This window comes from Rhinolophus hipposideros (assembly GCF_964194185.1).
Source record: "Rhinolophus hipposideros genome assembly, chromosome: 5".
Taxonomy (NCBI): domain Eukaryota; kingdom Metazoa; phylum Chordata; class Mammalia; order Chiroptera; family Rhinolophidae; genus Rhinolophus; species Rhinolophus hipposideros.
The window spans coordinates 97,848,573-97,875,209 of record NC_138051.1 but is presented as its reverse complement, the minus strand read 5'-3'; the positions used below and the strand labels follow the sequence as shown (position 1 = coordinate 97,875,209).

Here is a 26,637-nt window from a genome sequence, read left to right as displayed (position 1 = left end):
GTTGAGGTACCAGCACTGTGATGTGGTGGGGCTGGTGGGTCCCAGCGGCTCTGCTGTGGGAACGAAAGCAGGTCATGAGCCAGGTGCACAGCATTTACCTGTGTCTCCCCTGCTCAGCAGATCTAGAAGTTGGATCGTTCACTAATGAGTCACCTGCTTAATTTCACTCATTTCTTTATCAGGGCCAGTTTGAGTCTCTGGAGGGCTGAGAACAAACTTTCTTCAGTTTTGTTTCCGCAGCCCCCAGCCTGATGTTTGGCATGTTGAGTAAATGAATTTTTTGCAGGTCAGGTCAAAGCTTGTACTAGAGTTCTGAGAAAATGAATAATATGGCCAGAGTTAGAGATCCTGAGAAAAACATCATGTAGCTAGAGTCTTTGGCCCTGCTGTCAGAGACGTTTTTGACTTTTTCTTAAGTGAAATTATTTTTTAAATTATAAACCATACATATGTATAATACAACATATTAGAAAATACACAGTAGCTTAAGGAGGAAAATGAAAGTTTTATTCTATTTAGCAAGGGTTCAGGGACGCAGAGCCGCAAGTGGGCAGATCCGGACAAAGATGGGGCCAGAAGCCCTCGTGTGAAGTGCAGCTTCTCCCAGACTGCATTTGGCCATCATTCATATGTGTCTGTCTGCACATGTGAGGGGCAGCAGGGGTTAAATCAGATAGCACAGATCTTCGCTCTTCTATTTGGTGGGAGCTGGCACTAAACCAGTTACTGGACTCACCTCGAACGAACATAAGTCACCTGGGAGACATGTTACAAATGGTGTTTCCTGGGCTCCACTCTCGGGGTCCTTAGGTTTGACCCGAAGGCCCGGATGCAGCACACCCAGAGAACGGGGCCCTGGGTTACAGGACTTGGGAGAGCAAAGTGCTTCTTTGGAGCCTGTCCAGAATCTCTTACGATTTCCTTTATGCTTCACAATTTTCATCTGTTTCAAAGAACAGAAACAGGTGTATGGAATTGAAGAGACCAAAATAAATCCGTCAGCATATAAGGTAGGCCGTATGGAGGCCTTCAGATCGCCTGCTTTTCATAAGTCACTTTGGAAATGGAAGCGACTCAGATGGGTTTCTGTGTTGGATTGGCTGCTGCTTGAGACTAGCAGTGTAGAAGCAACTGTTCATCACGTCTTAACTAGCCAGTGTCTTTGTTCAGACTACACAGCATGTGTTTCAAAGAAGTGGAGATCTCTAAAAGCTAGAAATTTGGAACTGGCAGAGAATATCAGTTCTCAGGTGACTGGGTGAACGCTGAGCACAGTGAGGGCAACTGTACATTGTAGCAGCACATTAATGATAATCACAAAACCGACGAAATGACCAGCCTTCTCAGCAGTCTCCTGCCTCTGATCTGAAGAGAATCGAGGTGTTTTGTCCACCTTCAGTTTCCTTGGCTTCTCCGTCCTTCTCCAAATCTCCCCTTACCCATCCTCTTCACCGTTCTTTCCTTGCCTAGACCAGCCCTTGTAGCTGCGTCCTTGGTGGCACGACGCCCCCGTGCCTTGGTTCTGTCACTTACTCTCCCTCCCATGCTTGTTTTTCCTTTTTTCCTGCCAACGTGTTCATTTCCTCTGTCCTAAAAGGCAAGAAGGCGCTGACATTTGCTGACACCTGGGTCCGGGAGTTAGACGTCACGGGCAGAGGCCCAGCCAGCCCCGCCCCCAAGCTCCACTCTGTGGAGTCCTCCTTTGGTTGATTGCTTTCTCTAAAGACCACCTTCCTCATTTCCATCATTTACCAGTGTCTACCAAATTTAAATCCTTTTTCCTGCGAGGATACTAGCTCCCCAATGCCTCTCAAGTACAGCAAACGTGGTGGAGGCTCTGTCTTGTTTTACAAGTGAAGGAAATGATGGTGGGTGAGGCACTGCTGCAGAGCCCTGCCCTGTGCTTGGCCCCTTTGCAGGGCCCTGGGCGCCGGACTCACCAGCTCCCTACCTTTCCCCCCACTGCCTCCCTCCACAAAGCGCCGCCTGGGCCTCCCCAGACAAGCCTGCCCTTCTGCCCTGCCGTTTCTGGTGTTGTCTGTGGGGGACAAGCCGCCTGCCCTGCCCGCCCGCATTTAGAGAGTAACCCACAAGCCCCGCCCTCCATGTGTCATTGCCAGCTCTCCCTTCCAACAGTGTCGGTAACCTCTTCTCTGTAATTCCAATGCATGCCGTTTGGTGTGGCGTGACATATCATGTTTTGCCCATCTGGACTCCCTGCGATAGCATCATGGCTTCTTGTGAGTAGGGGACCCCCTTTTCTCTGTTGCCCCCACAGTGCCTTCCACGGAGCAGACACTCGGTAATGCGTGGTGAGTGGAGGGACGAAGCTCGGCTAGAATGCACTGAAGATGCAGAAACATGCGTGAGCACATGAGGGTGAAACGGCATTATTTTCTAGCAAATAACAGCGACTGGACTTCACTGTTCTTTTCCAAGATTGATCAAATCCTTTTTATAAAGTTTCTTAACACCTGCTCCTTTCCTGTTTTTTTGCAGGTATATTTCATCCTGTAGTTCACAGAGTGTCACAGTAAATACTATGTTTATTGCATTATGTCCTGTTTTTTATGGACATGTATTTTAAGCATAGTTAGGAGATTGAAAGATGTGATTATTTTGGCCGTCCTTATAATGGGTGCCTTTTCCCCAATAACAATCAGTGGGCGTTTTCTAGTCTAATTTCTGTGGCTGTTGAAAGGTACGTTCTCCTTGTCAGCTGAGCTCACATTAAGTGACTGAGTAATTTGAAGTACTTAGCTTTATTTTTTCCAATCAAAAGGTTAATTTGCAAAGTGACCACACTTGAGGAAGTTAGCAAGCTAATAGGAGCGTGACTGGGAAAGTGCCTGGGCCAGGCTGGTCTACCCACCACACTCAGGAATTATCCGGCCACAGTTCAGAACGAGCCACACCACCGATCAGATGGACCTGTCACCACCTACTTCTGATTGTGGGTCGCATGGTAGACGTGAGTGCGCGTGTTGGGGTGTGTTTGTGTGTGAAGGGCAAGGAGGGGTACCTACAAATGAAAAGCAGAGGGCGGCTCTGCCCGCATGGACCAGCAAGCCTGTAAATGGGCACGAGGAGGCTGGACTGACCCTGAACCTGAGATCACAGCTGGAAGTTGCCTTCCAGGTCTCGGAGGACTGTTCTTCATGTGCTAATTCAAATGTGCTTCCACCTTGGAGATGCCCCTCTGTTTGTTTTCTTTTTAAATAAAGTGCTAATTTAAAAAGAAATCTCCGCATTGGTCAGTGATCACCCAGGATGGGCAATTCTCTCACTTTTCCTCCAAACTAAGTTTACGACTTGTGGGGAACACAGGAAGCAGGCACAGTGAATGTGGGTGGGGTCTGGATGTGTCAGTATGTGTTTGACAGGTTCCGGGGGAGAGCCCCCTCTCTCCGCCAGGCCCCCCTCCCTCTCCTGACCCCTCAGGCCACTCTCCTCGCAGCTGTGCCTGTGTGTCTAGTCCCCACCGTCCACCAGACAGGAAGAAGCTATGTGAGGGCAGAAGCCAGAGCTGTCTTCCTCATTTGTTTCCAGTTCCTGGCACGGTGTGTCACTCAAGGGGGCACTCCATGAATATTTGTTGACTGAGTGGGTGGATGAACGAATGAATGCTACAAAGCAACTCAAGAGGCACTTAATATAGTATAAAATCAAGTGCTAGGTGGTATTTTGCAGACTTAGAAATTCAGAGGTCACTGGAGGTCATATAAAGGTTTGAAGGAAGAGGGATCCTAAACTAAACTGCCTGAGGGTTTGGCTAAGTGAATCAGTGAAGGGGGGGGGTCGAGTATTCTAATTTGGAAAGTAATACCAATGTTAGTTGTGAAAATTGGGGGAAAATATTTTCTACATCAGGTTTTTTCACGGATAAATAAGATTACTTCCAGATATTGCGACCTTTTTTTAGAACTTAAAGGACGAATAGAAAAAACAGTGGTCATTTTGCTGAATAGAGAGTCTTAATTGACAAAGCTAATGATCTAGGAAAACCTATGTTGGAAATGTCACTTTATTATATGTGTCTGGAAGTGCAGATGGGGAAACAGATTTTTTTCTTTTTGCAGTAGATTCATTAAGTGTTAGGAAGGGGTTCTCTTCTACACCACCTTCCCCAGCCTGAGTATTTGGAGACTAAATCTAAACTCCATTTTTGTCTCATGTCTCCTACGAAAGAGCTGACAGCTGTCCTTTGCTGACAGACTCACGTCCTCCTCACCGCCCTCTTTCCCCACTTCTGCTCCCGAGCTCAGGAGCGTCGTCAGGAGTGTCCGGGTGACCCTTAACTCCAAGATGAGGCAGACCTCAGCCTGGCCCTAGAGATGCGTCGGCACGTCTTCCTGACCTCTGGCTCATCCCCTGCGAATTGTTTCGTCTCTTCAGTACTAAGCCCCCAGGTTCCCCGATTCCTCCTTCCCTGAGAAAACTTGAGACCATGTGACCGGAACGTCTGTTCCTGTTGTCTCCATCGCAAGGCTTCTTGTGTCTTCACCTCCCTTAGTTCCTTTGAAAAAGAACCTTCCCTGCGAGCTCAGGCGAGCCCCGCGGCCAGCCGTCAGGGGCCCTGACATTGCCATGTGCGTTCTCTTCATTTCCCTGCATTTTTAGCCTTTCCTTCTGTCCTAGCTTTATCCCCTTGGTTTACAGGATGTCCCTATGCCTTTGAGATAATGTCCTGTCCATCTTATGTCTTTAACCACGATTACCAAGAATATTCCTCTCAGCCTGGGCCCCTACCACTGCCCTGCCGGTGACAAACCTTCTATGGGTCTAGGGGCCGCTCTTCACCAGTTCCGTTGGCTGTTCCCTGTGCCCAGCCACCTCGCCTTCCTTGATATTCATTCACACTTACCCTTCCAGCTCGTTCTCCCCCCGGCTTCTCCCCCACTGCCATTCCTGTCCCCTAAATGTAACTTCCCCAAGTGTCAAGACTCTGGGTTAGGCGTGAGACCTGGTTTTTAACCCAGTTCTGAAGTCTTTTCTCATCTATGACTATAATCTAAAGTCTTCTTATATCAAAATATGACTTAAGTCGATATATTGGATTTCTCGCTTTCTGTTCCCAGTGAACAATTTAATAATGATCTGTTTTATTGGTAGTGCTTAAAAGATATGCACTGATTAAACTGTTCTTTTCTTGACAGTTTGTTTCCAGATATTGACTGCTCCAACAAAATGGTATTATTCTTAGAATGTGAGGTAGTATTTCCTCTGATAAAAATGAGAGTGAAATCCATTTCATAACTATCGATCAGTGAAGCATTTAATTAAGAAAATACAAGGCAAAGCACAATTTTTATGGAAAAGGAAGTAGTCAGATTCACATTTTCTGACTTGACGGCTTGGCCATCTCTTGCTTGTTCTCATAAGATGGAAGTCAGGTAAAGCTCCGTGCGAGCCCCGCACAGGTAAAGCTCGGTGCGAGCTCTGCACAATTTGGCCCTCCCTTTCCTTCTTCTTAGTTTCAAGGTAGAATCTACCCTTAAAAACACTTTACAGAAGAAATTTTCTTTATGACTTCTTTATTATCTGTTCCTAAGAAATTTTAATGCTAATAGGGGAAATTGACAATAAAAATAGATGCCATTTTAGTGCCTGCTTTTATTTATTTCTTATTTTTATTTTTTGGGGGATAGAAGTGCTTGGAAGAGTTCTGGTACCTATGTTTGACTCTTAGTGAAATGAGAGAGGGAATTTTTTCATCAACTGAAGATGAATATAAAATAATTTTGCTTAAGGAAAAAGAAAGTGCTCGGCTACTACTACCCAAAGGCATGGACATTTTAAATTGCATTTGGTGAGTCAAGGGGCTGTCTGGACTTGCTGTGATACCATTCAATTTTCACTCTAATAAATATAGCCCTGCAATTCAGAACATTGCAGTTTTCATGGGGGTATTTTTGCCAGTAAGGTTAAAATATTGGTTTTATTTATTAAATCTCAGGATAATACATTTGAAAGTTCCCTTTCCAGGCAATACAGAAAAGGTTTGGACTTTTCTGAACCATAGCTCTTTATCAGTGACTTCGTATTACAACCAGAGAAGTGTTGCCACCTTTTGTTCAGTGGAATCTTCAGGTGGTGACGTTTTCTCGGTCGTTGGGACATTTGTAATTCTGCTCGAGCGACAGTGACCAGAGAAACAGTGTTGGGTATTTTCTCTTTGATTGGTGTGTTTCGAGCACAGGGTCAACACGGGAAGTGGAGAAAATGAAGGAGTTAAAATAGTGTGCTGAGATGGAGAAGGGACCAGCACACACACGACTGGCTGTGTCCCCAGACTCTAATGACAGACTCTGCAAGGGCCATGGAGATGCCCACTGAACCTGGAGCCTTGTTCTCAGCCACGCACCCTCACCCACTTCCCTGTGGTGGAAGTGGGGCAGCAGGAACCTTTACCCTAGATTCTATCCCTGTCATTTTCCAACGTGAACTCAGGGCAGCTGGTGACAAACTAGCAGACTGATGAATTGCTTCATGTGACGTGCCTGAAAACGTGGGCGCTCAGGAGGCTCACGCCACCGTGCGAGGCCTCCATTAGGGTGGACGTGTTACTACATCAGAGCTTGGCCCGTCCTTACCAGAATCCCAAGTCTGACATCCACTGGTTCTCGGGTTCTGTGGTGCACCCCTAGAGTTCATTTCCCACTAGTCACTCACAGACTCCCTCAACTTCCTTCAGGCTTAAAGGCACAGGATTTACAAGGCCAAGGTTCATTTCCCTAACAGCACCACAACTAGGAGAGCTGAAAGTAGCCAAAACGATGTGAGAACGTGGAGATAATGCCAGTTTAATGATTGATAAAGCTGTGGGGTGTTTAGAGGCTGTTCAGAGTTATCATGAAAATGATAGGAATTCCAGATAATAGAATATTGGAAGTTGTTGGCACACTATGGTGGCATAATTCTAGTGAAGAAAATACCAGAAAGTAAATTCCAAATGTGACTCCTGTGCTTTAAAATATAAGGAAGGAAAGGAGTGAGTATATATCTCTGTGTATTTGGTTCTGTGTTTCCTGGGACCAGGGTTCTCCATGACCAGAATGAAGGGAACTGGGTCAGGTGATCTCCAGTTACCATCCTGGTCTGAGGTTTTATGACTGTAGATAGTAATTTTTAACTGAACATGGTACCCTTCCTGGTGGTTGGGGGAATAATAGAGTCACAGTGTTAGCTTTGCTAATGTTGGCTACCTCTCAGCTTTGTAATTCCCTTTCCGATAGCTCTATTTCTAGAACTTTACTGAGAAATAATGTATTTACCGTATCAGAACTATGCTTTATTTGCAATCCTTTTTGCTTTAAACTTCAGAGATCTTTTGCTTAGGTTGTTGTCCCAGCCCCATCATTTATTAACTGGATAACCTTGGACATGCTATAAACTTCTCTGTCCTTGTATCCTCATCAGTAGAATGGGGCTAATAGTGCTTGTTTCACAGGAACCAGGATGATTAAATTACACAATACACATAAAGTTCTCAGAAGAGTTCCTTGCACAGAATGCTAGGCAGATAACAATTGCTAATATCTACCCCCTTCCTCTTCCTCTCTCAGTTTCTTTCTCTTTCATTCTCTCTCCCTGGGAGATCCAGAGAGCTTTCCTGTGTACCAAACCCTGGCAATTCCTTTTTGGGGACAAGGGTTTATGTGCATGCTCTGAGTGTCGGTCACCCCCTGAAGGAAATGGGTTTCATAATGGTGGTCATAGTGCTTTCCTCTTATAAATGCCTGGTGACTCTGAGCGTGCCAGCCTGCTTCATTTAACCAGAGCCAATTGAAGTCTAAAATAGCTGAAGTGAAAAGTAAAATACTACGAAGCCGATAATAAATAATCCTTGCCTGATTTTTTGATGAAAGTATGTTCTTGTAAAACAGTAACTGCCTTCACCATTCTGCGTATTTCTAGTTTCTCTGATAAGCTTAGGGGTTGCAAGAGTATGTACCTTATGGATAAGCATCGAACACTTGGTGGAGCCGTTGTCTTTGCAGACCAGAGAAGAGCTTTGATCATGGTTTGGGGTCCTTACATGACTCAGATTGAGATATTTTGGGCTGGGGAGTGTCAAAGGCAAAGAAAGGGTTTAAGAGCTGAAAAGAAGATAGAGGTTGCTTGTCTGACCCCCTTTTCAGATGACACCGAGACACGGGTTGGGTGATCTGAGATGACACCGGAAGTGACAGGCTCACCTTTTCCGAGGTGCATACTCTGCTGGGTGAGTGGTAGTGTGGTGGAGGGAGGCAGTGACCGCTGGTACAGAGGACTAGTGGGCTCCTTGTTGGCTTCTAAAAGGAGAGTGGAACTTTCTCAAATGAAAGTGTTGAAAGATAGGTTTGGAAAAAAAAGAGAGAAGATTCTCTGACCCCTAGATGGTGGAAAACATTCTATTCCTAGGAGATGGAAGATAGAAGAAAAGGACACTGTTTGTCTGAAGCCTGCAGGGAGTGGCTGTGCAGCAAGGGTGCCCACGCAGGTGGGCAGAGCCTCTGACGGGAATGTGGGAAGCAGACCACCGGCCTGTAATCCGATTACAGCCGTTCCTGATTACCTTGGTCCTACCTCTCTTCCCCTTTGGAGTTATGGCGGTTTAGGAAGTTGTCACTTTTATTCTTGCCTGCCTGTCGTTCAGGCCATTGTGGATCTGTAGGGAGGAAATTAGAGTCTGCCAGGTGACAGCTGTCCTCCACCGTCCAGGAACAGGGCAGAGAAGTGTTTCCTTCTTACTTGGAGGAAGATGATTTTTTTGAATGTGGCATTGGGGGTTCCCTGGTGGCCAAAACAGACGTGGTGGTCCCTGGCTCACTGAGCTTACCTGCTGGGGGAGAGAAACATGAGTCAAATGTGCACGCACGCACATACACACAGTGAGGTAGCAAACAGCTCAGCCTGGGAAAGAAGGGCCCAGGGCTGGGAGGACCTGGGTGCTTGGGGAAGGTGGCCCTGGGAGGGGGGTCTGAGCTGTAACCTGTCGTGTCATCTGTTGTGTTTTAAGTCACCACGTGACTGCTGCTAGGGAAAACCCTCCAGTGGATGTTAACACGTCTTTTCGTCCACAGGTCACATGGTACCTACAGCGTGCCTTCCACTTCAGAGACAGTACATAAAACATCTGTTGGATGAATGAATTTCTAGTCCTAACCTATTTTTGACTTTTTTCTGAGGCAGTAAATATTTGTTAAGTGAATAAATGATTGACCGTTAAAGTGTTGATTGATTATGACGCAATTTGTTTCATAGTTGATGGACATCTTCAGGGTATGCAAATAGTAACCCATAAAGTTCTGAAACACGCATATTTTTTGCAGTGTTTCAACAAATTTCAATTGAATTTAGATTGGATGTAGGTTATAGATGTCATTGTCTTCCAATGAAAACAATTCTTCCATCTTGAAGTAATTTTATAAATTTATTGAACAATGTCGACATTCCTCCACTAATCTCATTTTCTTAATTTCAATTTTTTTATTATAAGGTAACACATTTGTTATAGAAAAATTAAATATATATAAGAGAGGAGCAAACAATTTAAATTTAATGTGTATTGATATATTTATTTGATTGTATTGAGTGAATTCAAAGAACTTTATGATGAAAAATCCCAGGGTGGGATGTAATCTGTGTTTAAAAATAAAAGTCTTAAAAATTGATTTTTTTCCCTCAAGAGCCAACATGAACCATACTTTGATTCTGATTTATGGTCATCAAAACTGAATTCTAGATTCAGTAGATATTTTGCAATTTGACATTATGTTAAACTGTGTTATAGCCACTTAGAAAGTACAATAAGTAGAAGGATTGGTCGGCCTAGAAATGTGCCGCCTTACACGCAGCTTCTAAAGAGCCTTCATTGGGAAGGGGGGACATCAATGTTTTTCCTTCTGCCCCCTTTACTTTGCCTTCCCTCTAGTCTACCTACCATCTTTTGCTGTCCTGTCAGTACTCTGCTGTCTTCCTTTCATTTCCTGTCTCCCACTTCTCCTTCAGTCATCTTCCTTCAGGGGAAATCCCTCTTTCCTTCTGATCTGCCTCTGGCCCCTTGTCCTCTATGGTTGGTGCAAGCCAGGCCTCCAGCGTGGGTCCACGGAACCGCCAGGGGCCTCTCCTTTCCCCCGAGTCAGCCGGCGATCTAACGTTTGCTGAGACTCTGGACCCACACCGGGCTTAGCCAGGGTGCCACAGGGCTGTCCTGTGGAGGGAGACATTTCAGATGGCATTCAAAGCACCAACGATCTCCTGCTATGTGGGCTGGGGTTACATGTCCAAAACTTATACCTGCCAAAACTTTTATCTACCCAAAAAAGGTCAAGTCTGAGGTTCTGTAACTGATTTTACCCTTGTAGAAGTAAGAAATGGAACCATCGCCAGGGTTAGGTGTTTCCACAGCTAGTTAACCCGACTGTCCCTTTTAATATATACTTTACGAAGTAAAGCCAAATATAACCTTAGACGTATTTTAGTTAGAAAATTATAATTGCATACTATTAAATTATTTTTAATCAGAACAAACTGGGTGCAACTTCTAAATTACGTTTTGTGATTCCTGATCCTATAGAGCTGTTAATAAGAGACTGAACTACTATATGTATTTTTGAAATTAATAGTTGGTTATATACTATAGCAGGCTATAAATTCTTTAAAATACAGTATTTAGGAGTCATTTTTATGAACTGAACCACTTTTCTTAGTATATTTAAATACCTCATTGAAGACGATTATTAAATGTATGCACTTTGGTTTCCTATAAAGACGGGCTGGGTAGAGAGGAGTATTCTTGCAAAGCACAGATCTGATTTTGAGAAGAGTGTGTTTCTTAAAGGCTGTTTGTGCGTTCTAATCCTTTTATTTTTTTCTCCTTAGAGAATTTTGAATCTTTCTTTTGGTTAAATGTGTATCTTTTGAGAATTGTTTTAGGAAATACCTTTTCATATATATGGGCACATTTATCTTTATTATTTAAAAAATGCTTTTTGTTAGATGTTAAAGAAAAAAACACTTTATCTCAAATGTATCTTGTTCCTGTACAGAACTGGTAATGTTTCAAAGCTGGTTCACATACTAAAGGTTTCTGAATTAGGAATTCACATAACAAATTCTGCTTATTTTGGTTCCCACAAAGGTTTGTTGTTGGAGCTTAAAATAAGACTGCAGCTGATTCACGTGACACATATTAACTGTTTATTTAGTTTAAGTACATGTCTGTATCTCTCATTTCTGATCATCCTGAAGAATTTGCATGCTGTGCAGCAGCCATCTTCTTTTATACTTTATTAAATATCTGTCAATTATAAATATCAAGGTTTTACATTAATGTCAAGATAGTACATCAAAAATTCATGGAATATGTGACTTTTTCCAAGGGTATTTAATACTTAATGCATTTGTGTCATTTTTCTTTCCAGAGATATTGACAGGTTTTATTAAGTGTTTGTTAGGGAGATTTCATTTTTATCAAGGGACTATAAAGAGAAGCTGCATGCTAAATCAATTTTTTAAAGCCAGAATATTGTTCATTTTTTCATCTTCAAACTCATGTAATCCATAGGTTTTATGTAAATTTCTTCTTGGTTTATTTTTGTTTTATGTGAGTGATAGTCCGAGACAGAACTTTAATAAGGATCAAATATGCTGACTGTAGTGCTTTTTAATTTCCTTAAGCATAGCTGCTAGACCCAGGCAATATGGTAAATTCTTCAAAATGTCATACTTACATATTTAGCAATATTACTTCTTTTTATTGAAGCCAAACAAATGATTTTAGATATTAATCTTTCCCAAATGTAGTGATTATTTTGTACCAGGTACGATATTACTGAGCCTCATCTGGAATCTCTCCTGGAGGAGGGAGTGAAGAGTGCCGGGCTTGGCGTAGGAAAACGAGCTCCTCATTTAAAAGCGAGCTCCTCAGGGCTTCAGGTCTGATTATGAGCTGCGGCAGTTGTTCATTTTTCCAGCTTCAAATGTTTGTAATGCTCAAGAAAGGGAAAATATCAGCCACTTAAAAAATGTGCAGAAAAGCTGTGGCTGGTTTCCGAACCGATATTTAAGGGGGCCGACCCAGTGACCTGCTCCTGTTGGGCCCTGGTGCCCGGGAGACCCTGTCACTGTCTGTCACTGTCGTCTCTCTGACCTGAACCCCTCACCCAGCTTATGTGTGTCTACAACGATCACAGCTAAAACGAACTGGCCACAAAGTGTGAGTTTTCTGGTTTAATGTACAATTTTATTTTTAAAGTACAGGTCAGTCATGTGTGTCCTAGTCATGATTAACAAAACCCCTGCAGGATTTTGCTCTGTAAAATGAGGCACGTTCAGTTAGCCTCCCTATAAAGTATGAGCTTAAAGACTGCACCTAAAAACGTTTTAGTAACTTTCAGGTAACTGCAGGTTAATATTACATTTTTTACAAGACGTATTTTTAAACCTTAACTTGGTTTTCAATAGGGAAAGGCTTGGTATTTAAACCAAAAAATCATTCTGTGCAGTGTGTTGTGTTTTTTTAAATCACTCTGTCCAAAGCTTAAAGAGTGTTTGGAATACACGTTTTTCTTCTTCTTGTTCATTTTTTCAGGATATCTGAAAATATTTTTTTTCCAAGTTAAATGTTTTTCACATGCAAATCATTTTCAATCTTTGAATGTTTCAAAATCCTTGTAAAACTATTATAATTTCAAGAAGTAGGGTAGATATTTTAGAAACCAGGTTTTGCTTGAGTAAAGCTGAAGCAGCAGCCATTCTAGCTAAACCCAGTCTTGGTTTATGATAAGTTGCTGTGAAGGCCTTCCTTGCCCTGGGAAAGAATTCAAGAACTCTGCGACTGTAACCTATCTACCATGACACCAGTAGGTGGCGTTAGTGTCACAGTAGTGAGAGCTCTGTTGAAATGGCAATTATTTGCCATTCCCCATAGTGTCGCATTTTGCTTCAGTATAACTGTTAAGTGCATGTGTCTGTGGCAGAATTGCTTTTTAGATCAGAATTACGTGCATTAGGCACACCCTATTTTTTTAAGCAGATAAGAACAACTATTTCTAACATATTCTGTATATATTACATAACCCTATAGCTAAAATGATCTTAATCTGAAGAAAGCATTGGTGCATTTTTTCTTGAGCTTTCTTTACAACTTCATCAGGACTGTGAGCATGAAGTTATGTTTTCGGTCAGAAATGTATACAAGTAGTAGGAAGGGAAACACTTTGGAGAGAAGTTTTCACCTTTTTAATCTTTGAGGGGGTCGCTGTTGTTTGAATCTTTCTGTCGTGTCCAAAGCCCTTTGAAGATCTTTGGAGTGTTGGAAGATTCTTCCTCGAGTCGTTTTAGCATTCAGCATTCCAATTTCGAGAATTTTCATCTTTTCTGATATTCAAGAAGTCACGCTTTTTGGCTGAGGTGCGTGGATCAGATTTTGAATACGTCGGGGATTTCTCATTGGAATTTACCAGTTTTCAAAATACTATAGTGCATTCCACAGTTTAAATGCATTAAAGTGTTTTAAAGTAACAAAAACAACAATGCTCACTCACCTCCTAGAGTTTGAGAAAAGGTGGGATGTGAATACTCCCTAGTACCATCAGATGTGAAGTTTCGTTTAATTGTAAGTGAAAGGAAATTTTAGCAACAGAATGCTGAAGTTTTTCTGTGGTACTTTTTACCATAAAAGCAGTTTTAGGTAGAAGGACGGTTCTTGTCTGCTGAATTTGTAGTTTTTGTGAGGAAAAACCTGAATACTGTTGTGATTAGGTTTCTTAATTCAGTGGAAAGCATTTCAAGGTGCTCAGGACACAGCCGAGCATTTCATTTGTTACAAAGGAGAGGCAGTCAGTGGCCCCAGTGTCTTGGATTCTCACGTCTGACCGTGGTATCAATTATTTTTTTTAACCCCAAAGATAGGATTTCCTGATATTCCTGTAGCAGCTAGAAAACATCCCAGGGCAATATGATGTTTTATGTATTGACTTAAAAAAGTCTTTCATTTCGATTATCACAACAGTTAAAAATTAACGTGACTATGTTTTTATATGTTGACTTCTTCCAAAGGGTTAAAACTGGACGAGGATTCGAGGGGAGAAGTGGGCACCTGGGAGCTAACACCCAATTGGCAGCCTTTTGTAGTATATAATTTGCCTAAAATTGCGCACTGAGCACAAGCTTTTGTTTTCTAATTGATTTACGGTTTGAGCCACTTTTACCTCATCCCCTACTGTCCTGCACACGGTGCCAGCGAGTACATTACAGTGAGCGATGATAAATTACTGTGCACTTGTGATGCTAATGCGTCAAGAGTAAAAACTGCGTACTACGTGGGGCTTCATGCGTTAGCCGTGCGCAGACACAGGACAGCAGAATTTCATTTGTAGCTCAGGAATAACCATTTGTTCATTTGATCGCTTACTGCAATCTGTCTATCAGACTGTAATTGAAACTGAAGATTAAAATTATACTGTTACAGCTTTTAATTTCTTAATTGAGACAAAGTTTTTAAGTGCTTGAAAGGTCTAAGGTGCAGGCGGTGGGGGGAGTGTTGTGAAGACAGACTATGAAATGTATAAAATTTTCTCGTAAGTGTGAAGTTTTGGATATTTTTACCAAATGTTCTTTTGTCCAGACAAAAAGGAGTAGTCAAATTTTAAGTATGCCGATCTCTATGTTTTAAATCTGTTTGTAAAATTTATTTTGTAATTTCACAAAACTGTATTTTTCTTGATATTTCTTTTTGTCTTGGAGCCACACTTAACCATGTGTGATTCATTTACACGTATCAAGTTGATTCCCATCCAAATGATATAAGTCAAAGATAAATGAAAGAACTTTCCATTTATTCGAGTGCCGTTAATTGTCCCTTTTATTGATATCAGAAGAGATTTGAAATCTCTGCGTAAGGGATATGCAGCACGTGATGGCAGAAGACACAAAGGGAGCCCTAGTGGACACCTGACTTTGGGGGGGTTCTGGGTTTCTGTTCAGGGGGCGTGCCTAGCTTTTGTGAAATCAGTCTACCTTAAATTTTATTTTTGTGCCGTGTCTGTGGGTTCTAGTATCGAAATAGGAAGCAGCAGATTTATGGCGGCTGCTGGGCACAACAAATTAAGTTGACAGTGATGTATGAGCGCGTAATAGCATGATGATCCCTCAGTAGCACTGCTGGACCCCTCCTGCTGCATTTGGCTCTTGTTAGGATCTGTTAGGCAGCGAAAGAATGAAATTCTGCTGACTGACTTCTGTTTTCCCTTTTTCTCTTTTCACCTCTGCTTTCTAAAACTTGTAATTCCCAGACTCATCCTCATGCCAACAAACTGCCCTTGAAGGATTCTTTCACTTATGAGGACTACAGGTTGGTTGGGTGTGTGTGTGTGTGTGTTAGGGGTGGTTCCTAAGGGAATTTGGGATCTTGGAAGTGCAACATGCTTCAGGAAGAAGTGACCTGTGTGGCCATGTAAAGCCTCAAGACGGAGGTAGTCTTTCAGAAGTTACAATGGACAGCTGGGACAAGTGTCAGCATTTTAATGGCCCTGTGTTAAATTGCCATTAACCTGTAGGTAGGGGATTAGTTGAGGCAGCCAACTGATACTGGAGATTAATGTTCCTGTGGGGTGATCATGATGATTTTTTGTTCTTTTTAAATAGACAGTTTTACTGTTAAGTGAAACTTCTTTTCGAACAAAAAGACTTAATTCACTGCACAACATAATAAAAAATAGCACTCCACATTTTGTAGAGTTCTGAGAGGATTTCTGATCAGAAAGGAGTTATTATTTGTACCTTGAAAGGGGCAGAGTCAGCTTGTGGGTAAAAGAGGGTGGGGTTGGCTTGGAGGAGGGAGGGTCTGTGCCCAAGGAAGACCCTGGGGGGCCCTCCTGCCAGGTCTCTTCCTGGGAATAGCCTCCTTAGTGGCTCGCTCCTGGATGCCCTCTGGCTCCCTTTTCCTTTCATTTCCCCCTTCCTCCTCTCAAGCCTAGATTTAATTTTAAATGATGGTGAGGAAGCCCAACCATCACCGTTAGTACTTAGGAAAAGGTTTTGAAAATTTGTGAGCAGTCAGGCAAACCTCAGGTTCTGGTGGAGTTATTACAGCCATGGGCTTTTATGTGTTCCAAGTGTAATTCACCTCTTCTCTGGTTGTTCCAGGTGGGCAGTCTCCTCTGTTATGACACGACAAAACCAAATTCCCACGGAGGATGGTTCCCGAGTGACGCTGGCGCTGATTCCCTTATGGGACATGTGCAATCACACCAACGGCCTGGTAACGAGCTCCTGTGTGTGTTGGGTTTAATCGGGGAGGCTGTTGTGGTTACGCTTGAAAGTGGACATTCCACCTACAAACCATTTTCTCTGCCGGCTGCCTCCTCCAAAGGGAACAAACACCCCTCCCGCCGCCCACAAACAGAGGCTGGTATTTTTCTCTCCCTGTGTTTACTTAATCCTGAAAACCGGGAACTTGAATCTTACATCACTTTCAAAAACCACAGTGAACTGCATTTATTTGCTAAACCATAATTCCAGCCTAAACATTCATTTTCTTATCTTATTGAACCACAGACTAAACCAAACTTTCGTTTTTCTTATTCTTGTGAAAATAGTTTTATTGAAAAACCCTTTCTTCTTTCTCATTTTTCCTCATATGTTCCGTGTTTTCTTCCTTTGCTGACTGTATTTCCGGTTACACGCGGTTCTCCGATTCCTTCCCGGCCCCCCTCTCTCTACCTGACATGCTGACACATCTTGGCCCGTTTACTAACCTGCTTTTGTTCAGGAGCGGTCCGGGACTCCTGGTGTTGGGGTGGGAGGACGGTACACTTGGGCTTTCCGCCCTTGGCCTTGAGTGCAGGACTTAATTGGTAGCTCGAATGTGGGAAGCGCTGGTTGGGAGACATTAAGAAAATAGGGAAATTTTGTGATGATCGTTAAATACCCTGCGATGCCGAAAAGGAGGAAGTCTGCTCTCTGCTTCTTAGCATTCTTTGGATTCCAAGCAACAAAGGAGGTTGCCAGCTCTCTCTGCTGAGATGGTTGTCTGAGGACGATCTCCTGATAGGAGCAGTAGATCAAAGTATGACCAACTTCACAATATTTTGAATTTTTAAACATTATGCTGGTATACAGATTTGGTTAATTTTTTGTTGTTCATCTTTTCTCAGTGTTAGCTTTCTTTGTTATTATTAGCCGTATTATAAATAGACTGAGTAAATGCTGTAAATGAGTGTTTCACGACTCATTCTGCAAAGCGGCCAGCACACATGTAATGTATGCCAAACTCTTAAGGTAGAATACCCTGGCGCTCATTTGGAAAGGTCTAGCAACAAGTACACTATTAAATTGTAGAGAAAGACTAGTTCCACTTTTACAATTATATTTTAGCCTTAATTTAATATACTTCATTTAATTAGCCATTTTAAGGAATAGTACCATATTTTACCATTTATTTTCATTAGTGAATAAAATTTTACATTCTTTTTCTCTTTGTTTTTTTCCTTCAGAGCTATTTTAAGCTGATCATAAGGTTGAACTTAAAAAATGTTTCAAATAGCTTTTAACATTTGACTATAGTATTTTTCTTTCTTTCTTTTTTTTTTTTTTGGATTAGATCATTGGTTCCCAAACTTGATAGATCCTTGGGATTTATTTTTTTATTTCTAAAGTTTAACAAGTACATACTTTACTGTAAACACACAAAACCAATTAAACAACACAGAAGCCTCTGCGGAGTTTCCTCCCCCTACCCCCCAGCCATAGGGTCCCTGCCTCCCAGGTTGACGGGTTTCGGTTTCTTGCAAACCTCTCCCACCCTTTGCTGTGCATTTGAACCTTCACCTTCTCTCTCTCTCTCTCTCTCTCTCTCTCTCTCTCTCTCACACACACACACACACACACACACACTGGTTTTTGTGTTGCTTTCATGTAAATGGGATTCAGTGATTTTCTAATACTGTTGTTCATAAAGTCTTTAACTTCCACAGGCCTGGCAAAACCTCTAACCGTTAGAAGGTTTATACAAGATGTTAGTCCTTTCCTTATAGCGGTTGTTTTCCCTGCATAGTTAATGCAACCCCTTTGGGGAACTGTTTCCCCTTGTAATTACAGGACTTCATGGGAAATTTTGCCTGGTAGAATTTAAGAATCTATTTTAACACTATGAAGTTGTATATTATATGTATTAACAGTTAATCTCTTTTTTAAAATAAGGTACTTGAAGTTAAGGCTCAGCTTTTCAGACAGATTTTCTTTTGTGAGTGTGTCTATCCTGACAATTGTTGTCTGTCTATTCTGACTGTCACTGAGAGAGTAGATAGAAATTTGTAACCCGGCAACGCTGTGTGCTTCGAACAATGTCTCGAAAACCTGGTTATGGGAGTAGAATGGAAGAATCAAGTTTGTGGCAGTAATTTCAAACCAGTAGCAGTGAGAAGAAGCAGAAGGAAGTAAGAGACTAGATGACTACCTGGGCCAGAGATTCTGGTGAACGTGAACTGATTTCCAGGCCACGTGGAAAAACAAATTTAGACAAGTGTATACGACATAGTATTAAGCTGTAAGAAATAATATGTCTTTAAGTGCTGCATGACTTGTTCAAAATTAACATAAGCAGCAGGTCTCCTTTTTTGAGGTGGTTCAGTTTGCACAGAGTACACGTCTATGTAAGTAGTTTATAGGCCATTGTGTTAGTTCCAGTAGGTAAAGTGTGTTGGAATAATCGGCCCTGGTATTTGAATATGTGACTACAGTCAGGTGAAGGAGTGTTGGAAAACTCACACAGAATTAAGGGAGGCTCTTTTTCAAGGTCTTTCTGTTTGAGTATTGAAAATTTAAAAACATTTAGATTGACACGAGGCTTTCAGTCTCCAAGTAAAAGCCCAGGCTTTTACAGTAGCAGACAAGACACCCACCCAGGCTGTCCCCATTGCACACACAGGCCTTGGCCCCTGAGGTTCCTCAGACACGAGCACAGCCCACCTCAGGGCCTTTGCACATGCGGTACCCTCTGCCTGAAACATTCCTGGGATGACTTCAGGACGACTCAGACCTCTTCCAGCGAGGCCATCCTGAGCGCCCTGCACAAAATCCACGCCTCGCCTCCCATAAACCTCCTTTCCTGTCCTGTTGTCTATCCCCCGTATTTCTACCTATTTACTTTTGTGTACTGGTGGCCCTCCCCCCCACTTCCTGCCCTCTTCCCCGAACTGCTTTCTTGTCTCTTCACGCTCCTGTTGGGTCCCGGTGGAGCCACGCTGTGGAGTGCCAGACTTAGGGCTGGGTGTTGACACGCGGTTCCTATTCCATATCTTATTATCCAGGTCACGTATAGAGTCAGAAAAGTGATTTTTTTTTTTTTTTAATGTTGGGCAGGAACTTCATGGAGCTGATTTTATCAAGTGTTTAAGCTGTTCTGTGAGTGAACGTGTGCAAAATACCTGGCTTCTCGTTGCTTTCAGCTTTCTCATTGGTCTTGCAGATTAGAAGTATGAAGGATTTCTAGATGTGTGGTTAATAAAACGAACAGGCCAGTGTCATGTCAGGAGGCTGAAGGGAGGTCTGGCCCTCCTGGTAAACTGGACTTGCTCAAGAATTTGGAGCGGCACCGGAAGGTTTGAGATAGGAGGTCGACACTGTAATGTCACCAGGGATGTAGGAGCGACAGTGCTGGGTTTGGGAGGCCAGTTGGAAGCTTTTTGCAAATGCTAAGCTAGGCCAGAAAGAAGGAAGCCCTCAGTCATGCCATGGAAAGATGGGAGGAAACACCCCCAAGGATAATTTAGAAGATAAAATGTCACCAGTTGAGGTGCGAAGAGTTTCTTTGTGACTCCTGTGCCATGACCTTGAGGTTGCCTGGTGCCCACTAGGACGGGAGAGGTTAGGAGGCGATGTAGTTAGTGGATTTTTTGTATTTATTTGTAATGGGTTTAGAAACTCACAATGTAGCTCTCAGAAAATGAATAGGATACAACTATTTTGCTTTGCTTATCTGAAAGTTCTAATTTCTCTAATTTCAGAGTAATATATGTACATAATTCAGAAATAGCTTTTCTTTTTCCGTGATTCTTTATCCAAAGGAAAACCCACTTCAGTTTCTTAAAGGCCAAACATTAGATAAAGACAATATTTGCAAGTCAATTAGAGTTCTCCGTAGTCCTAAATCGGACTGTGGGGGGCAAATGCCACAGCTTTGCCTCATGGGGGCACCTCAAAGGCACTAACTTTGTAATAAACGGTTTATGTTTGGCTGAGGCCAGCAAGTGATAATCTATACAATATATTTTCCTAAGAGTACGTCCTTTACTTCAGGTATGGAATCTTCCATAAGAATTTCTGGCGTAAATAGTATTAATTAAAATAACCAAGCATTTCTTCGCTCGGTTTTATAAAGTACGCAGAATGCACCCTTTTAAGTACTTTGGATAGCTTTTATTCTCTAATTGTCAAAAAAAAAAAAAAAAAAAAGGCCTCCTGAGTGAGCGGCCCTGGACATCTTGGGTTTCTTGTCATCTCCAGATCACCACTGGTTACAACCTGGAAGATGACCGCTGTGAGTGTGTCGCCCTGCAGGACTTCCAGGCTGGAGAGCAGGTGGGTCTCGCAGTGTCTGCCCATGGGCTGGCCCGGGGGCCCTCAGTTAATACCGTGCTGGTAATTTAAAAAGGCGTTTAACTCGGGCAGAAAATCTTGGGGCTTATATTCAGGATGGTTTGGGAACACATCTTGAGACCTGAAGCTGCTATGCTTTGTGTTGGAACCTTTGGATCCACAAAGAAAAAAGATTTAAGTGGAGCCATTTGCACCATGGAGCTAATATTTGTAGTAACCTAAAATTTGTAACTGAAAATAAGCTTTGTTGTTCTAGCAGGAGAACAGATTTTTCAATTTTATTAACTGCACTGCTGTCATTTCTTTTTCTGTTGACTAGAACCTTCTTTATAAAGAAGCAGTTTATTTAAGTGGCAAAAACATAAGTGAATCGTAGCCATAAGATCTATCTCCCTGTGCTTTCACTTTAATCTGAATTTTTAATCAAATAATTTGGGCAAGGGCAAGATTAAGCGATTCGGTAAGTTTGAAAACATGCACCTTAAAGACCTGTATTCTGTCAGTCTTTTGACCGAGCAGATAATACACAATACCCAGAACTGACGTAGACCACTGACGTTCCAAATGAGACAAAATGAAAAGTCTTCCTGGAGCAAAGCACTGATCTCTTCCTGCAGACAAGTTTATAAACCCTCCTACTGGTTGCAGAGTTGCCATAGGATCTAGAAAGGAATTCCTCACAGACATTGCTTTAAGCTCTTGCTCCAGAAGACTCTCTTATACTGAAAGGAGAGGAAGAATGTGGTGAATTTTAAAGGGCACTAGAAAAGCAGTAGTCTTGCTGTTCCTCAAAAGGAAAGGCGGGAGGCCTGGGGACTCTAGGATCCCGCTTCTTTATGCACCAGGAAGGCCCCTGTGAGCAGCGGAAGTGATGGTGTTTTTCACCATCTCAGACAGTTTGGGAAGTTGGGGAAATCGCACGCCTTGCTGAAACTTCACCCTAGCCACACATGATGTCCAGAGTAGGTGTGTGGTCACTTCAGAGCTGTGTTGTCACATTAAGTATATGAGAACTGACCCATTGTCCTGCATTGTGTTAAGAATGGATGTTAAGTTTCTTTTATGTCCCTTTATTTTTTCTTCACTGCATCTCAGATTTACATTTTTTATGGCACTCGGTCCAATGCAGAGTTTGTGATCCACAGTGGTTTTTTCTTTGACAATAATTCACACGACAGAGTGAAAATAAAGCTTGGAGTGAGTAAAAGTGACAGGCTGTACGCTATGAAGGCCGAGGTCCTGGCCCGTGCAGGCATCCCCACGTAAGTGAAAACAACGGTCAGCTCTTTCCTGCGGTGCTTGAAACATTTCCAGTTGCATAATGTTTAATTGGTGTGTTAATAAAACTTCTCTACAGTGGTTTGTCTTAATCCCTTTATCCCTGTTACACAGCACATTTAAACCTTTGAGATGCGTGGTGATTGACCAGCGTTTTCAGATAAACATAATTGTGTTGCTGGGAGCCTTCACCATCCGTTCTAGGGGATGTGGCCTGAAATCCTCATTAAGTGAAATAAGTACTTTGGTATCATTAATGTCTTTCACCTTGAAAAGGTTAATAACCTGGATCAATTTGTTTCATTTAATTCTTGGCCACCATTAGTTTCTGTAATGAAGTCATGATCCTCAGTGATTTCAAGAATTTCTGGTTAAATTCTTTAAGGTTTTCTTGCATGTGAGGTGCAAAATGATAAAGAAGACAAGAATTATGACTTACTGGTTCTATGGGGAATGGAGGAACCATTCTTAATGAAAATGGATTAGCCAGGCCTTTTTTGTATTGAACTTGTCAATATTTGATTAATGATTAAATGTGAACTCAAATTATTGTGAACATTTTTTAAGGTCCACGGGCATGCTTCATTCTCGTACCGTGTTGTATACAGCCTGAGATTAAGGCTGTTAGACTGTGAGAATTGCTGGCAGAGGTGGTTACTGCCATCCTTCTGCATGTTTCAAGGACCCAAAACAGTGCTTCCATGCTTGAGATGAGCAGCTGGAGCGACTCAGGCCCACTCAGCGCTCCTTGGGGTCGGACGGGCTGTAGATTTAAGGGATGGATTTCACTTTGGAGCAAGTAGGTGACTCCAAGGTGACTGATCTCCTTCCTGCTTTTGTCAGTTCCAGTGTCTTCGCCTTGCATTTTACGGAGCCGCCCATCTCTGCCCAGCTCCTGGCTTTTCTCCGAGTATTCTGCATGACCGAAGGTAAATCATTTCAGGGGAAAAAAAAGATGTTCATTATTTTTAATTCAGGAAAATAAAAAGCATCGGGATTCAGATTAAAGATAAAATTGCTGGAAACCGAAGTACCTTTCGGGGGAGGACGTAAAATGGTGGTATTGGAGAAAAAAAAATTGATCTATCTTACCCTAGAAATGTTTTATTAAATCCTCAGTGTGTTATCAGTATTTATTTGTAATAAACAATTCTCTACTGCATTGGAAGAAAACTTAAAACATCTTGGGTTATCTAAGTGTATCACAATTCTACATTTGAAGATGGGAGTTTTTAATGTGCTTATTGCCGAAGTCTGACAGAGCCTAATTTCACTCACAGTGTACTAATATCTTTAATTTGCCTGGAGCAGTTAATGATCAGCTGACCCTGAAGTCACATGGCCAGCAGTGGCATGCATGGGCCACAGGACTTCACTTGTTAGCCAACTGTGTTCTGAATCTGAAGTTGCCAGCAGGCCTCTTAATGTTAGGCGTCCTGTTAGAGTAAATAACACTGCAAACAGAATCTGTGTAAGTCCCAAAATGTTCTTGTCTCCAGCCTCTCTTTTCAGGCACAGAAAGAGTTAAACATATGTATGGAGCACTGATTTTTGTGTTTGCTTAAGACAAGGCATTTGGGGTTTCTTCCTGAGGTTTGACCTGTTGTGATTGTGTTTTTATTTTTCATCTGAAACTGCTGCTCCTCATCCTCGGTGCTGAGGTTTCATTGTGTGAGTGTGTGTGTCTGTGCACGTGTGTTTGCTGTTGTCAACTACCTTAAATCCTGTGCAGAGCAGATAGGGTAGGAGTGAGTGGAGAGTGAGTGAGTGAGTGAGAGAGAGAGAGAGAGAGAGAGAGAGAACGCCTCCCTGAACAGAGCAGACGAGCCAGCATCCTCCCGAAGCCGCTGCCCGAGCACTGGAGAAGGGCAGTTCGGGCCGCAGCAGTAAATCATGGCCCGTGAAGGGGAGTCTGCTGGGCTCTGCGGTCCTCAGCTCCCCGACCTCATGTCTGGATCCAGGACAACTGCTGCCCAGGTCCAAGGTCTTCATCAGGAAGGAGGAAGACGAAACTTAGTCCCAAAACACAGGGAGGCAGTTTAGACACCAACTGCAGAACCCGCCGAGTGCAAGATGGTACTTGTCCCTCAGAAGCAGCCATATTGCTGCAGCCTCACCGCCACTCAGGTGAGAGCTTTTGGTGACCTGGTCCTTTGGTAGTTCATCAATTCCCTTTAACAAGCAAGAGTTCCTTGTCTTGCATGTAATATAGGGATACAGAATTGAGTGTCACAGTTCCTCTGCTGAATGGATTTATAATAAAGGGATGATGGTGACGATAACCCCTGTGATTTGTGAGCGCCTGCTGCGTGCCTCACGGCCCTCATCAGCCTGGCGAGAGATAAGGGTTCCCGTTTGACTATTTGACTGCCGTAGAAACGCCAGCTCAGAGGGATGACCCAACTTAGAGCCCTGCTCTACTAATGGCAGCGCCTTTGCCCAGACTCCCACGTAGCTTCTGCTGGTTTGCAAATCATGTAATCCATGGAAGAGATCCTAGTACTCCAGGGGATGGAGAAACCCACGTTTGACACGGAGCCAGGCTGAGGGGCGAGGGTGCCAAACGCACAATCCTGCAGTGGCCGGATAAAGGGACGAGCCCTGGTGAGGACGGGCGGACACCAGGCAGGGACTCGGTCCAGGGTTTGTCAGCTGGAGGAACGCAGGGCAAGGAAACCCACTCCGGAGCTGTTGGTTCACTTCCCCGAGAGATGCACAGTTTCACTTTAAAAGGAGCAGAGAGAGAAGGGTCTGCTTCTGCACTTCAGGTTTCAACACACGAGGGGAGAACTTGGGTAGGTCGAGGAAGAAAATGAAAACACTAACCTTAAGTATTTGGGGCTTCTAAGAAGTTTCTACCACTAAGGGAGCATTTCTTAAAATCTTCATTACCTTATACAAAGACTTCTAGAAATTGCAGGATCAAAAATTTAAAAATCCTGAATTTTATCATGACCTATTACTAACAACAGCAACATAATAAATTTCTTCTTTGAACATTAGATTAACTTCTGTTTTCTTAAAAAAAAAAAAAAAAACTGCTTGAGTCACTTTAGGGCCATCGGTGATTCGTTTCTCTTTAGTCATAGAGACAATTTGTCATGTCAAGACAATTGATGTATTCTTCGAATTACTCGAAGACTGATAAAAGTTTGGTTTTGCTGGCAACAGAAGTTCTTCAGTTTGAATTGTAAATAGTGACAGCTGTGGGGCATTTTGCTCTGAAAGAGATACTGTCTCATAATTACATAAAAAGCCTGGGTGTGTTTCTTGAGGATGAATAGGATCGGCATGTTTTGGTCTTTTGAAGCTAATGTGCCAGGAGAGAAAATGCTCAGAGCAGTTGCTGAATTCCTTCTTTCTCCTAAATATATTTGAAGGTAATTGAGATGTTACTTGGGTTTATTTGTGATTCCTATTTAAATTCCTGACAAGTGAGGGACATAAGCACATTTTTCATTAAGTGAGATTTTTATCGTCCATTTTCTTGTTTCTCTCAGTTTGTGGGTTTGTTTACTTGTTATGAGACAAATAAGTTTGTCAGGTCAACTACTGGAATGATCACCAATCAGACCTAAATTTTAGAAGGATCAGTGGAGTATTGTGCTGTTGTTCGTTTTTACCCTTTACATTGTTCACCTAAAGGTCTTTTTGACCCAGTTAGTCTGACTGAGCTCATGGCTTGTGGGAAAGGTATTGTCAAAATGTCGTTATAGATTGTCTTTCCAAAAGTATCTTGTGTCTTTCAAAAGTACCTCATGAAAACTGTCCAAAGGCTTTCAGTGTTCCTCATAAAACCATGAGAAATGGAATGTAATGCCAAAGCTTCATCTGGATAGTGGCTCAGGAAGACGGCACCTTGTTTTCCTGCCGGAAACATCTCTGACTCAACTCTGGAGTGTGTGGAAATGGCCTGGCTGACTGAGCAGGGAGAGCTTTTAGCCACAAGAAAGTGACATTGGTGGAGAAGATACTTTGTAAGGTGGATTGCTTGTTAAAGTGAGTAGTGCTTTTTCTCCCCTAACAGATGGATGTTTGTGTTTCTTGCAGAAGAATTGAAGGAACATTTGCTAGGAGATAATGCCATCGACAGAATCTTCACCCTGGGCAACTCTGAATATCCTGTGAGTTGGGACAATGAGGTCAAACTTTGGACGTTTCTTGAAGACCGAGCCTCACTTCTTTTAAAAACATACAAAACAAATATTGAGGTAATTAGATTATTAAATGAGGATTTGAGCTTTGTCATGTTTTAAAAGATGCTTAATAAGAGATTCCTTCCTAAATGTAAATTACTATAATTCTTTAGCAAAGTTGTGCATTTGACATTTTTATTCAACTTAACATTTTTCTATTTAACACATTTATACTTATTGAAAGAGTCATGTTGAGGCATTGTTGATTAGAAGATAAAATTTTTAAATTATGTAATACTTCTCTATAATTTCTAATTCATACTGAGTTTTCATTTGTACTTTCAAAGTTTGCCATTGAGTCACTGACTTGAAATACTTCTCATTCAGTCATTCACTCATTCATCCATTCATTCATTCAGCCAAGGGCTGAGCCCTGGGGCTCCGTCAGTGCACAAGACAGAATGATTTCAAGACTAAGTGAAGTTCTCTGTCATTGTTTTAGAGCACCATTTGATTTAGGCTCTTCTTTTTTGCTTTATGATAGTTTTTATCGAGGTTTAATTTACATACAGTAAAACTCACAGTTCTAAAATGTACACTTAGATGTACACATATAGTCTTGCAACCACCTCAAGTT

At 42.4% G+C, this 26,637-nt stretch overlaps 1 protein-coding gene across 2 annotated transcripts in view; it reads left to right on the top strand.

Moving 5' to 3' along the window:
- SETD3 (SET domain containing 3, actin N3(tau)-histidine methyltransferase) overlaps positions 1-26,637 on the top strand; it is a 60,595-nt gene that overhangs the window by 32,441 nt on the left and 1,517 nt on the right. For both annotated transcript variants that reach the window (XM_081047683.1, XM_081047684.1), the window contains 6 exons: positions 15,282-15,340; positions 16,135-16,249; positions 20,494-20,568; positions 21,682-21,848; positions 22,708-22,793; positions 25,915-26,075. In XM_081047683.1, the coding sequence (XP_080903809.1) occupies positions 15,282-15,340; positions 16,135-16,249; positions 20,494-20,568; positions 21,682-21,848; positions 22,708-22,793; positions 25,915-26,075 (663 nt within the window). The remainder of the gene's footprint in view (positions 1-15,281; positions 15,341-16,134; positions 16,250-20,493; positions 20,569-21,681; positions 21,849-22,707; positions 22,794-25,914; positions 26,076-26,637) is intronic.